This window comes from Lepisosteus oculatus, chromosome 9, assembly GCF_040954835.1.
Source record: "Lepisosteus oculatus isolate fLepOcu1 chromosome 9, fLepOcu1.hap2, whole genome shotgun sequence".
NCBI lineage: Eukaryota > Metazoa > Chordata > Actinopteri > Semionotiformes > Lepisosteidae > Lepisosteus > Lepisosteus oculatus.
Genome location: NC_090704.1, coordinates 32,900,675 through 32,914,149, shown reverse-complemented (window position 1 = coordinate 32,914,149; position 13,475 = coordinate 32,900,675). Strand labels below are relative to the sequence as shown.

At 40.2% G+C, this 13,475-nt stretch overlaps 1 protein-coding gene across 1 annotated transcript; it reads left to right on the top strand.

Annotated features, from left to right (window-relative positions):
* Nucleotides 1-397: 397 nt before the first annotated feature.
* On the top strand, nt 398-13,208 carry dhrs7cb (dehydrogenase/reductase (SDR family) member 7Cb). The gene is made up of 7 exons (XM_006635313.3): nt 398-540; nt 5,445-5,601; nt 6,710-6,822; nt 8,284-8,494; nt 9,026-9,118; nt 9,981-10,136; nt 11,286-13,208. The coding sequence occupies exons 2-7, from the start codon at nt 5,448-5,450 to the stop codon at nt 11,495-11,497; spliced, it is 939 nt and encodes a 312-aa protein (XP_006635376.1). The 5' UTR covers nt 398-540; nt 5,445-5,447; the 3' UTR covers nt 11,498-13,208.
* Nucleotides 13,209-13,475: the final 267 nt, after the last annotated feature.

Here is a 13,475-nt window from a genome sequence, read left to right as displayed (position 1 = left end):
TTTAGCTCACAGTCACGGAAAAAAAGGCATTATTTATAAAAGAGTGTCTTCATCCCTGAAATTTCAAAATGTCATTTTTTACGAATGTAAATAGATATTCGCTAAATCATTCATTGTTCATATACAGTATTCCTAATGTATCCCCAAAATATGCAGTATTTGCATGGGTTAGGTCAATCGTTGATTTACTTGCAGAAAAGCTGCCTTTCCTCCTGTGCATTTACAAGTATGCCAGCTTGTTAGTGCAGTGGTCCATTGTAAAAACTGTATCTGTACGTAACTTGTAATGTCTAATCGTATACTGTACTGCTGTAACAAACGTAGCCCTATTATTAGTAATGATCCATGGAACACGACACCCAAGTGCTTGGAAAAGGACTGACTCAGCTCCAAGTTAAAAAAAGCTTACCAATCCTCTGTGAGCCGGTCAAGCTACCGTTCGGGTCTGCTAATGGGCAGAGAGAAAAGCTTCTGATTAACAAGTTATCCCTGGAAAACAACGGCCTTTATCGGCACCAGCTTTAGTTCCTTACGCACACTGTAAGTGATCCTAAAAAACAAACTTCATTGCAGGTGTACACAGATGTTAATCCGAAATTAATCTAAACGGATTTGGGCGTGTCACGACGTCAAGCCTTATAATAGCGCTATGACAGGGTAACAATTTACCCTTGAAAAAAAAAGGCGCCTATTGTAACAATGCATGCTCATTTTCAAGTGTACACCGCTTTGTTATTCTGTTGCGGCATGATGATTATTCTGTTAACAGCATGAACCTAGAAGGCAATTTAATTTTTGTCTCTTTTTTAAGAGCAACAAGGGGTTGAAAACTTTGAATCCCAAATACTAGACTGTCTGTAACAAACACACTGGTGCTTGTGTATATTTAGAAATTGTTCTCAGACAGACCACACGGACAGCCATAATACTTTTCCTCGGAGAAATATACACTTTGTTTTGGCATTCTGAGGTTACATAGCTCTCCAAATAAGGAGTTCTCCGAAAAGAACACTCACAAAAGAATGGAATACAGCCTGTCACCACGTATTATAATTTCCTTTGGATGTAAGGATAAAAATGAATATGTCCAGGACGTCATAATTTAATGTTGGGGTTCATTGCAATGACTTAGTTTAGAGCTGAAAGCTAGTTCTTATTCACAAGATGGCAAAGATTTTTAAAATGTTTTTGGGAATGTTTTTTTTTAATATTTTAAACTGAGTCGATTTACATTTGGAAGTAAATTTCAGTAAGAAATGTGTAATTTGAGACTTTTCTTCTTCTTCACACAGAAGAATCCACTAAACCAGCAAAATCTGAATAAACAAAAGCCCTAACAATAGAAATACAATTTATTTTAATCAAGTTAGGTATGGTGCCCTGGTTTTAGCAAATACAGATTGGATACGATCTACAGTACGATTGTGTGTAATGTATTACATTAATTCTGAACTAGAAAACTATGAAATGTTTTATGAAATTGCTCTTCCAATATCACAAGTATATCTTACCCAGGCTGTCCAAAATAATTCAGTACAAAACCATGTCTAGCAATATGGTAAAATAAACAACAAAAATATATCAGACTGTAAAAAAAAACTGTTTTCAATTTTGTTAAAAAAGTGCAATTAGTGTTGCTGATTCATTTGGAATGTTGTTCCACTGTCAATTTACTAAGCAACAAACTGCACTAGCCAAAAAATTATTAATGACTGTTTATGCCACAGAACCAGCCAGAGGTCAAGAGACTGAGGATTGAACAGATGAGTATTTGATTAAAGGAAACCACAAATGTAATCTGGTGTAAAACTATTCAGCACCTAATTGTTAGAAGAAGAATTTTGAATTTGAATGCAACAGTAGGTTTTGATTCAATTTTAGGCATAGCATTGCAGTTAAATTTGTATTATAATGCGGTATAAATTGTATAAATAAGCATTTATAAGATATTCTGTTAATAGCCAATTTACTATTAACTGAGCCTGTTAAGAAAGCATGTACAGATGAACATACTTGACTCTAAAATCAAGCCTATCCTGAACCTTCATCACTTCTGAGTAGCTCCTGATGGTATATTAACATGTTGTACAATCTCAGCTGTTAGAAAATTGATGATTAATAGACTGATAACAGCAGTTGTGCCTTCTTGTAGCCTGATCAAGGCTAGACCTGGGAAGTACTGGGATGGGTGAACTAGCAAAGCTTGGATGCAGCTCTACATTGTATTGGTAGACCAGTAGGTGGCGCTCCTCTCAATGGACCAATATTTACAAAATAAAGCCCCAGTAGGTAGGCTTTCTTAGGCTTTACTAGGCCAGTAAGTAACTGAGGACACTCAGCTACAGGATCTTCAGGTGAGGTCATCGGGATGACAATGCGATCATTAATGGAGTGTTTGGATAATCTGGCTTCCCTAAAGTTTCCCATTAATTCAATTAGAAGTGGGTTCTCACTTCTCCACCTGATCTGTCCCCGTAGTGGGACTGCTGGTGTTGGAATAACTTCAGTCCCACCCACTGGGTGAAGACCACACTTCAGTTGGGGATGAAGTGGGACTCTTCCTATATGTAAAGCAGTTTAGGATCCTCTGGGGTTTTAGTTTTAGTTAAAATTTGAGCTGCAGCACTTTGTACACATTTGCTGCATTTAGGCATCTTATTCAGGACATTTTTTAAAACACCAGTTTTCCAAACATTGCAGTAGGCTTTTTGAGAAAATACAAAAGAATGAAACTGCTTCATTGCATCCACCTAGGACAGATGAAAACAAAAGCAAGCAATGTTATGCAGGCCAAAAAATGTTAGTACTATCAGCATGTCAAATGTTTGCTTCAAAAAACACTCAGATTCTTTATTTTACTTCTAAGCTGAATCTCATTTCCATTAACGTACATTTATGGAGCTGATATCAAGAACCACTCAGCAATACTCCATTCTAATCAGTTGTAAAAACATGTGCTGCGTCCAATTCTTGATATAACCCAGACAGTGTGATAAGGCAGCAGAACTAATCCCTGAGGATCACCTGATAAGATCATTTTCTTAGAGATGAACAATTTCCAGTTTATGCAAACTCTTCCATCTCAATTAAACAGGATTTATACCAAAAAAGCTCATGTCTGGTAACACCTACAAGACCTTTCCAGTCCGCTTGGCTGGATAGCATGACCGACAGTGTCAAAGTCAGTGTAAACATCTGATTAGTATGAAGACAGAATCAGCATTCATGAGTAAATTATTGAGAACTATGAAAAGACCAGCATCTGTACTGAAACTGCTGACCTGAAACCGCACTGCAAAGGAGATTGTTAGCGCATAGAGGATTTTGTAACTGAAGTGCAACAATATGTTCCAGGATCTTTGCCAAAAATAGTTAATTAAAAACAGGTCAAAAACTGCAGGGCAACATAGCATCCAAGTTATGCTTTCTTAACGAAATGACAGCACATTTAAACTCTATAGAAAAAACACCATACATAAATGACACATTGACATTGTGTGTTGCAGCAGGGCCTAGATAAAGCATACTGTAGATGTAAAAATAGGTTTCAGAGAACAAGAACTAGGTTTACTTTTTTCAATCAAGTTTGAAAATCCAGACTGGAGAAACTTCTGACATCTGAATGACAAGTTTCAATACACTTCAGAATTCAATAAAGGACCCACCAATTCTGCAACCAGACATAATTAAAAAAAACTGATATTTTAGTTTTCATGCAGAATAACACACTTCAATGCATCAACAAATGATTTTTTTTAATTCAAGATTATTTGCTTATTTTTAATTTGGTCTTGAACTGTGAAGAAGAGCCAAAACAATAACCCGGAAGGCAGATTTAAGTCTTCATCTATCCTCCATTTTATGCGCTGAAGCATTCATGAAGCACAGGGAGAAATGCAGGAGCTAGAAAGGTCAAGGTGTTCAAGACGACTTGAATTGCAAAAAACATCTAAATCCTAATGGCCTCAGCCTGCATAACTTGACGCTGCTCAAAACAACCAATAAAACAGATTTTTGATGTGCTTCAACATTTATCTGTCTTGAGTTCACTTGCAGTCGAATGTGAATAACTATTGGGAATGCCAAGTCAAAGCCCATGGCCCGGTGTTCTGAGATTTGAGCTCATTTGTGAACCTGCAGATAGTGAAATATGAAGCTATAAGATATAACTCCATGCAACTGATGGCCCCTACATGTGTGGGAGGGAACATGAACGTTTTGAATAAGACCAAAACACTTTAACAAGGGCATCTCTTCTGTGAAGAGATGGTTTTGAGAATAAGTATGGATCCTAAACGATTCCAAGAATAACATCATACTAAAACCAGGAAACAATGAGGATAAATGAATACAGCAGTTGCCCATGTTGGAATTACTCTGCTTATGTGGGAGGTATGTGATCATTACAGCCCGAGTAGAGAATACCTTGAAAAACAAACTTTCAAATGACAAGAAATCAATAATAGCAGTTTCAGGGCAGCTTTTGACAGGATGTGCTGTATAACTGACAAGCCACCACCAAGGCTATAGATGCATGATGTGTTCCATACCCAGAGAGTTCTACTTGAAATTTAAACAGGAAATTTACATTCTGTAATTATGCCACATGATGACTTCCTGTGAAAAATGACCCTTAACAAGAAATCCATAGCAACAGTTACTTGTTACTATGTTACTTACAGTAATTTGTTTAATTATTGCTTGCGATTGTATAACTCTTCCCACATGGTAGACCCACTTCATCCACTACTAAACTACAGTTCTCACCTGAGTTATGCCAATATATTCAAATAGCCATTCTGTGCCTGCAGCTCCACTCCACGTTAACATCTTATCTAATTTAGAACCTCCTACAGTACACTGTCCCTGGGCACCAAATTGGGGCATGGGATTAAAAAATCTAGTCTAATTCTAAAAGAGAGCCTCCTGCTGGAGCATCCTGCTTTTTCTTGAAGCCTTCCCATCTCCGTGCTGAGAAGCCCCGGCCTGTCTTAGCTTCTGAGATGTGATTAAATCAGGTTATAAGGTGGTGATGCTGATGTCAGCAAGGTCTGTGTTCCATAAAGACGTACAGAGCAGAAAGTAGTTAGTGTACAGCTGACAGCCTGAGCCCTTATGCTGTGTTAGAAAAGGAAACCTTTGTTTTTTTCTGCGAACTGGGGTGCAATTTGTCTAAAAATACAGTTTACATTATTCCTGGTAGCTGAGGAACCAGAGAGATGTAACTTTTGTTTAAATTAAGGACAGAAATATTCAAATTATTAGCCCATTTACTTGTAATGTAAACCACTTAAGGCCCAACGGAGAAAATTTCCCTCGAGAATGTTCCTTGGAGCTCTGCTACAAAATTCCTTCAGATGACTACATTCTTTCATGTTGAGCACAAGACAGTTTGATCAACAGCGTGTACTGTCCTTTTTCGTTCCTCTGTTCTTTTCTTCCAGGACATGGGGTTCACATCTGTTTTCATTTTGCCGGTGTTGGTGGTGCTGGTGGCTGGGATGTATTACCTCTACAATGAAATAGTCAAGTTCATGTCCAAGTCAGTGGTGCGGAACAAAGTGGTGGTGATAACGGATGCAGTGTCTGGACTGGGGAAGGGTAATTCTCTTTTTAACATCCTGTTGACTGACGCAAGTTATTTCGGACATCAGCGTCAGATGTTATTCACGTTCACTTTTTGACTAATCCTAAATTGTGGGGCCATTACATTTTCATAGCTGTAATTGAAAGGGGTACCTTTGACCTTGATATAATTAAATGTTGCAACATGCCACACCTGCATAGAAATAGAAAATAAATTCCTCTCCCACATAGACATATACAGACGACTTGCCACTTATTCGGGATACACCTTGTGCACAAAATGAACAGAGCAGGAGGCTGAGTATGTCATGCTGACAGCCTGAGTAAGAAAATGAAAAGAACTGATTGCATGTACATCAGGCAGGCTGTGCAGCCTGTTTGTGCAGTAGAATTCCCCCTTCACTGAGCCTTGCAATTTATATTACAACAAAATCTAAAAATATATAGCTCTGGTTTTGGAATATCAAAGCAGAACAGCTCATTTTATACTTCTTATATTTGCTAAAACGTATTCATTTTTGCTGTGTTATCCCACAACAGACTTGCAGAGTTGGCTGTCTTGTTGTGACTCAGCACGAGTTTTAAAATCCAAGGCAATGTGAGGTGGAGTAATTGGTCCAAAAACGGGATCTGTAGTGGATTTGCTTCTGGTATTTATGTTTGGTTATACAGATTAAATAGGATGAGGCAGAACAGGCTGGCGGTGGGTGGGGAGGCAGTGGCATGCTGGCACATGGCTGGAGCCATTCTGTTAATTCCAGCCACGCCCCCCCCAGGCACATTACAGCTGCAGGCACACAGGCAGAACGTTGGCAGTGCCCAGCCTGGCCTCCCCCTCTCGTGGCGTGTTGCCAAGCAGTGTCTGAATCCAAGATCCTTATCAAGGGCCGTGACCTTGTCTTATCAGCAGTCGGTAAAATGACACTGTAATGGCCTCTTTGAACGCACAGTCTTTTAAAATGTAAGCACAATGGAAAGAGAGAGAGTGTTGGGGAGATGCAGCAGACCGCAGCAGGTCATCTGTATGCAGCTGTCAACTGTGTGGAACAAGACTGCAGTTGATATTTTTTTAGCCAATTGTTTCATCTGACTCAATACAGTAAATAGCTCTCTGTCTACACAGAGTGTTCCAGGGTGTTTCATATGGGAGGAGCCAGGCTGATCCTGTGTGGGAAAAGCTGGGAGAAGTTAGAAGCCCTCTATGACGCCCTGAACAGCGTAGCAGACCCGAGTGTGGTGAGTTCACTGGGGGACAGGCAACACGATGAATGACTTCATGTCCAAAACTCAAGACCTGTCCAAGAACCACCCTGTTCTGGAAGTTGAGGCAGTGACAGTAATATACTATTGTATGGCCCTGTTTCATGAAGTTGACTGCTAGTCTATAAGAACATTAAGAAACCTTAATTTTGCCTCAACCCCCTAATCTGCCACTATCACATCTTCCATTTCTTGTGTGAAATTAGTTATACTAATGAAAAGCATTCAGTCACTCTGTACATGATCATCAAAGTTTATTTCAATTCAAATTTAAAAGCTTTAGCGTGTCCCAAGTTACCCTAAACGTTTCCTTTTCATCCAATAGACAAAGGCAGGATTTCCTCTTTGTTGATTGACTGTCGACTGTTACCTCTTTCTTAACTGATAAACATAGATAGACAGAGAGACAAACCCCTTGTGCAATAGATTCACTGCAGAGCAGGAAGAGCAGTTTCTTTTTTCACCATTAAGCTGTAATAGTACATTTCTTTAGTAAGGCAGAGTAAAGAGATCATTTGGGAAGTGGGTGAGAAATTTCAAAACATCCGTGGGGAAGGTTTTGTTTGGACGAAAGGTTAAATGACGCATCCCAGGCATTCATTGCATATACAAGCCTTAAACGTCCACATATACTGTAAACTGTGAGTGCAGGAACACAGACAGTGATCTTTTAGCACATGTACCAGGCTCTGGGCCAGAAAATCCCTTGTCTTGAAAAATCTCCCACGAAAAAAAAATGTCATATTGCCAGCAGATTTAAAAAAATAATAATTAATTGCTGGTATTTCTGTGGCAATCTCTGTCAAAGAAAGGCCAGAACAACACAAGCATGCTGTGTTTGGAAGCTGTGACAGTCTAGAATTAGGCATTTGTAATGGAGGGAAATTAACCCTTATTTACAGTGGTTGTACATGCTTCATGGTTACATGATAAAGATAAGTTGTTTCCCTTCCTGACCAGACTGCAGTTTAACGTTAACATATGGAGTTTACAAACATTACAAAGGAAAATGCAATGTGAAAAGAACTGTTGCAACACCTAAAACACATTGTAGCCAGTGTGTGTAGAGCTGGATGAAAGAGCAGACGTACTGCACATTAGAAATGGGAATAGGGAACAGTTATTTTCAGGAAGGATTGCACAAGCTACCCAGAAACCCTGTATTCTTAAAGAAGCATCTCTGGGGTCCTCAGAGGATACTATGATTTCAGATGTGTTAGCAACTTACAACCAAAAGTGCTTGCTTGGTAGAACAGCCTCATCTCTCTTATGTTCTTACCAAATCCTTTTTCAGTAAACACTTCAACATGGATTGTTAAAATTAGACTGGGTCGGTGTTTAAGATTATTGATTCCAACCAAACATGTGGCATTGAACAATGAAATACGTATCCACCAAGAACATGAGTAACACGTTTCTCGTTGTTCATTGCTGGAGACTTTCACACCGAAGCTGGTACTCCTGGACCTCAGCGACATCAACGGTATTCCGGAGGTGACCAGAGAGATCCTGGAGTGCTATGGGTGTGTGGACGTGCTGATCAGCAATGCCAGTATGAAAGTCAAAGCACCAGTGCAAACATTGTCACTTGAAATGGATAAAAAGATCATGGACACAAATTACTTTGGACCGATTACCTTAACCAAAGGTACTGTGAAATACTGTATGTTGAATGTAGGAAGCATGTTTTTTTTCAGACAGATTATAATTAATTCTGTGAACATGGGTTTCAGCATGTCATTTTTTTCCATGTCAGGTCTTAATTGGTTAATTTCATATGATATCCTCGTCACTATTGTTTCCAAACCCATAGATGTTTAGGACTTTCAGTCCTCAATCAAAGTTGCAGGCCTGGAGAACTCGTTCCCTGAGACTATGTGGACATACTGTGTTGTACATTAGAGCATTATGGTCTCAAAAAGCCCCCATATGTATATTTACTGTAGTCTGGTGACACCTACTGTAGGAGTCCTCAAATACTAACCAGGGTGTCAACAAGTTTGCAAAAGGAATCTGTTTTGACTGCTCTATAAATACCCTGATTTATTACAGAATTATTACAGAAGCCCTACTTGTTAGAATTCTAGACAGCAATTCAATTTGGGATCCACAGATTTCTTCAACAAGATCTTCCAGCTGTCTTGGACTCTCTCGAGCCCAGATATGTCCTTGTTTGCAGGTCTCCTTCCTTCGATGACCTCCAGGCGGACAGGACACTTGGTGTTGGTAAACAGCATTCAAGGAAAACTTGCCATGCCCTTTCGCACAGCCTGTAAGTACCTCTGGAAAGCTAGCTACTAACAGCAAAGCTGGATTTATTTGGCTAAAAAGCCTAAAATCTCAATGAAAGATAAACTGCTGGCATTCATGTGGGAAAGGTTCTATGTTGCCCTTTTGTCCTCCTGCCAAAGCTGCTCATTTCTATGAGTGGTTTACTGCTCATTTCATCTTGATTAGTCTATATCTTTTCGAGATAATGTGAAAAAAATCTACCTAATTAGAAGGATCCCTTTTTTCAAAACAAATCATATATACATACTGTACCAGTTTCTTCCAAATGTCTGTATAAGGTACTACTGCAGCACAGTAGATGTTTATGTTTGTGAAATTTTCAGTGCTATTGCACGTCTTTTTAGAGAGTTTTTATTAAATAGACCATCTGTACACAGATTTCCATTTAACTTTGACACAAAGTATTTATCTTGGCTTTTCAGAAGGAATATGCCTTCTTTAAGAAGAAGTCTCTTCTTTTGCGAGAGACTGCAATCTCTCACACAGCACTGTACATGCTAGCTCTGTGTTAATACTATGCTAACACGGTGCATACTCACTCCATGCTAACGTTGCACATGATAATGCTGGTAGGGCATGCTAACTCTGTGCATGCTAGCTTCATAATAGTGCTGAAGCTTGCTACCTCTGTGCATGTCAGCTCTCTGCTAACATTATACTAACCCTGTACATGCTAACTCTGTGTTAACAGTGTGCTAGCATTTTGCGTGCTAGTGCTTTGCTACCATTGTAGTAATGCTTTGCATGTCCACTCATTAAATGAGTGCTCATGTTCTCATTAAAGGAAGATTCAGAAATGAACACTGCTACAGAGCCCCATGAGGAGCTGTGCTCTTTTTCAGACGCCGCCTCCAAACACGCTGCGCAGGCCTTCTTCGACTGCCTCCGAGCCGAGGTCGAGGAGTACGGGATCTCGGTGAGCACCATCAGTCCCACTTTCATCCGATCCTACCACCTGCAGCCCGAGCAAGCCAACTGGGAGAAGAACATCTGGAAATGTAAGCTGAACTTGGCAAGACTCACGTTGGGGACAGGTGTCACACTGTCTTTGCTGCCCCTATGTGCAGTTCCTTGATGAAATGACGGGTGCCTGGAGACAGCGCGTGATGCGGATGGCAGGTTAACTGTGTGTGGTGTGAGGAGGTCATCTGTATGGAACACAGTGACTTCACAGTGTCCAAATAATAACTTCTTCATGCCTGGGGCACCTTCACATGGGAAACTGCAAACACAGATGCTGGTCGAAGGTTCTGGAACTGATCCTGACTTTATTTTAAAGTGTTTATACAAGATGAGAGCAAAACAAAAGATTTCAAAATAAACTCTTCTCTTAACTCAAGCCTAGTCAGGGAGTGGCTTCCAACACTACTTCATCTTAGAGAACTCTACGCATTCCAAGTGAACTAACACCTTCATTTTCAAAGACACATTAGCAATATTAGAGTTTTAGTTCCGTTAACTAAAACAATAGGCAAAGTGAGGTGAACCATTCGCAATATCCTTGGGTTTGGCACTGTAGTGACCTCTAGTGGCAGCCTGTTTCTTTCTGACCAGTGTGTTTTTTCTACATATAGTAAATTTCATCCATCCGTTTTCCGACTGCTTCTATCAATTGAGAGTTGCGGGGGAAGCTGGAGCCTGTCCTTGCAAGCAATGGCTGAAAGGCAGGGTACGCCCTGGCCAGTCCATTGCAGGGCAGACAGGATCAAACACAGACACAGACACACACTCTCTCACAACACACCAGGGACACTTTTCCCAGAAGCCAGTTAACCTACCAACTTATCTTTGGACTGTGAGAAGAAACTCAGAGCACCCAGAGGAACCCCACATGAGAACAGGGAGAACATACAAACCCTGGAAAGCACCCCAGGTCCAGAACTGAACGACTGTGTCACTGTGTGTAAATTAAGTTTAAATGCCCTTTCAGAGATCACAACTACATTTTTACCAAGATCACATTACATTTTTAAACCACCATTTCAATTACAGTTACATGGAAAACCACATTTTCCAAGAAAAAAAAAGTCCATGCAATTGAAATTGTAAACGTGGAAACTGTAGTAAGTTGTTTTTAAATGAAAAAGTAACTTTACACCTGAACTATGCCAGGCATTCCATCTCACTAACACACACTTGGATTCTAGTCTTTTTCAGGAAGCTGTCCCATGGAGTTCACCCAGTGGAAGTTGCGGATGAGATACTAAGAACCGTGAGTCGGAAGAAGAAAGAGGTCCTCATGGCCAACCCTGTTCCCAGAGCCGCCCTGTACATCCGCTCTTTCTTCCCCGGGCTTTTCTTTGCTGTGGTGGCGGCCGGAGTGAAGGATGTCACCCTGGTAGAGGAGGAGAAGCAGTAGAGGAAGGAGCAGAAGGCTGGAAGGGGCTGTTTGTGCCGCTCTCCTGTGTCCTGTTGCTTTGTGTCTTCCCTGTCTGTGATATGATTAGATGTGAATCTCTTCTTTCATGGTCATTTGCGAATAACACTATTCAACCACAGATTACTTTGGAGAAGTCTTCTTAAGAATGAACGGAAGGAATGTAAGGAACCAAACTGAAGCAATTTTAGGCGTCTGTCTGGGGAACAGGCTGCAAAAGGTCTGTAAAAGGCTAAAAATCTAGCTTTCCCCAGCACTCTCTATCTGGATTTAAGGAATTTTTATTAAAATCCAATGGATAAGTAAAGAAGGAACAATATCTAGGAACAATAGGAGAAAGCACGCTTATAAAGAATGGTACAGAGCAAACATTCAGTACAGTTTTGGTCCTTTATTTGAACCTGTTATAAATGGATGAAGCTGTGAAGTAGCTGAAGAAAAAAAGAGGTTTATTTTTTACCATGCTGTATGTGCATTCCGGCCCCATCTACTGCACCTTCTATTTTAGGACACAAGGGACTACAAGCACAGAAATGTGATGCAGTGTGGAATAAAAACTTGTCAGTGGTCCCAAAACAGTGGCTTATTTTAACCTTATATAAACATCTTTCTTGACGTCATACACTGTACGAAAACATCTTCTGTAAAGAATCACATTTAAAAGCATGTGTTCCAGTGCAAAATGTGCCATGACTCAGACTCCAAATAAACTCCTTTAATTTTTAACCATATTCAGTAAAAAAAGGTTTCCTGTTTCCATATCATTGTTGTCTCCTACCAGATCTGCATTGGTCTGCATATTAGGTGGGGTGTAAAATCCTGCCTAACATGCAAAAAGTTACTCAGAAACGTACAGTACCTTTTATTATTAAAGTGTTAAGCCTCAAGTTAACATTAAGATATACTGCTCAGTAAGGCAATGGAGATCCTCCTCCTTCAGGACCACCAGTGAGGTAGAGGCCAGTGTAGTAGTAACTGGGGTTCTGAAGGAGCAGTTATTTTGGCAGTGAGGCTTGTTTGCTCCCAAAGCCTGTACCAAGCTGGTCTACCTCCACCAACAGGGCAAGGAAGCAAGCCCTTGTCTGGGTCATTAGGAGCAATCCTGTCAGTGGGTGCAGCAGACTTGCCCCTCATGTTTTTCTTCGCCTGAAAGCTGTACACCACAACAGCCCCTGTGCCCTTTGTGCACCTAACTCTTTAAGGGACCCCTGAATTTTGGGTCATGGGGAGAAGGGGATTGATCTTCTGCTCTAAGACATAGGTCCTGGTGTGTTAGGTGGTCTTTTTTATAAAAAAAAAGGCCAACTCAACTACTTTAAGGTTTACAGAACCATTTTAACACTTTTCTCCAAAGCATTTATTGAAAGTGTTTTAAAATATTGTCTCGCTTGTTGCTTTGACAACATCAGTACTGTTACTTGAAATAGGATGGGAAAATCTTTCTTAGTGGGTAATCTTAGTGAGGATAATCAGCAAAATAACTGGGACAAATTTAATAAACATAAAGGGGTTAAGAGCATTATGGAGTGTGTGTCTCCCCCTCCATTGTGAATTCTCTAATTCTCTCTACTCTACCATCAAGGAGGTGCCTCTGTGTCCCCGGTTGTAAAGATAACAGATCTGGGAAATCTTTCATACCCTCTTCAATCTTGCTCTCAAAAAATGCAAAATAAACGTATCTCCTGAAACACAATTGTACTGTATTCTTTGTCTGTGATGTTTGTCAGTTTTTGGTGTATTGTTGTTCTGGTCTGTCAGTCTAGAGCCGTTAAACAAATCTCCCGCAAGGGACAGTAAAGCTTGAATTATCGTAACATTACATGCGGCAAGAATTGGATGCAATTGTACCACCAGAGGGCGTCCAAAGCCACAATTGTCAAAGATGCATGTAACTTTTACATATCATTAATCTTTTACTACCGGGCACATCAACACACTTGACTAGAATGAGCAGCCCTGA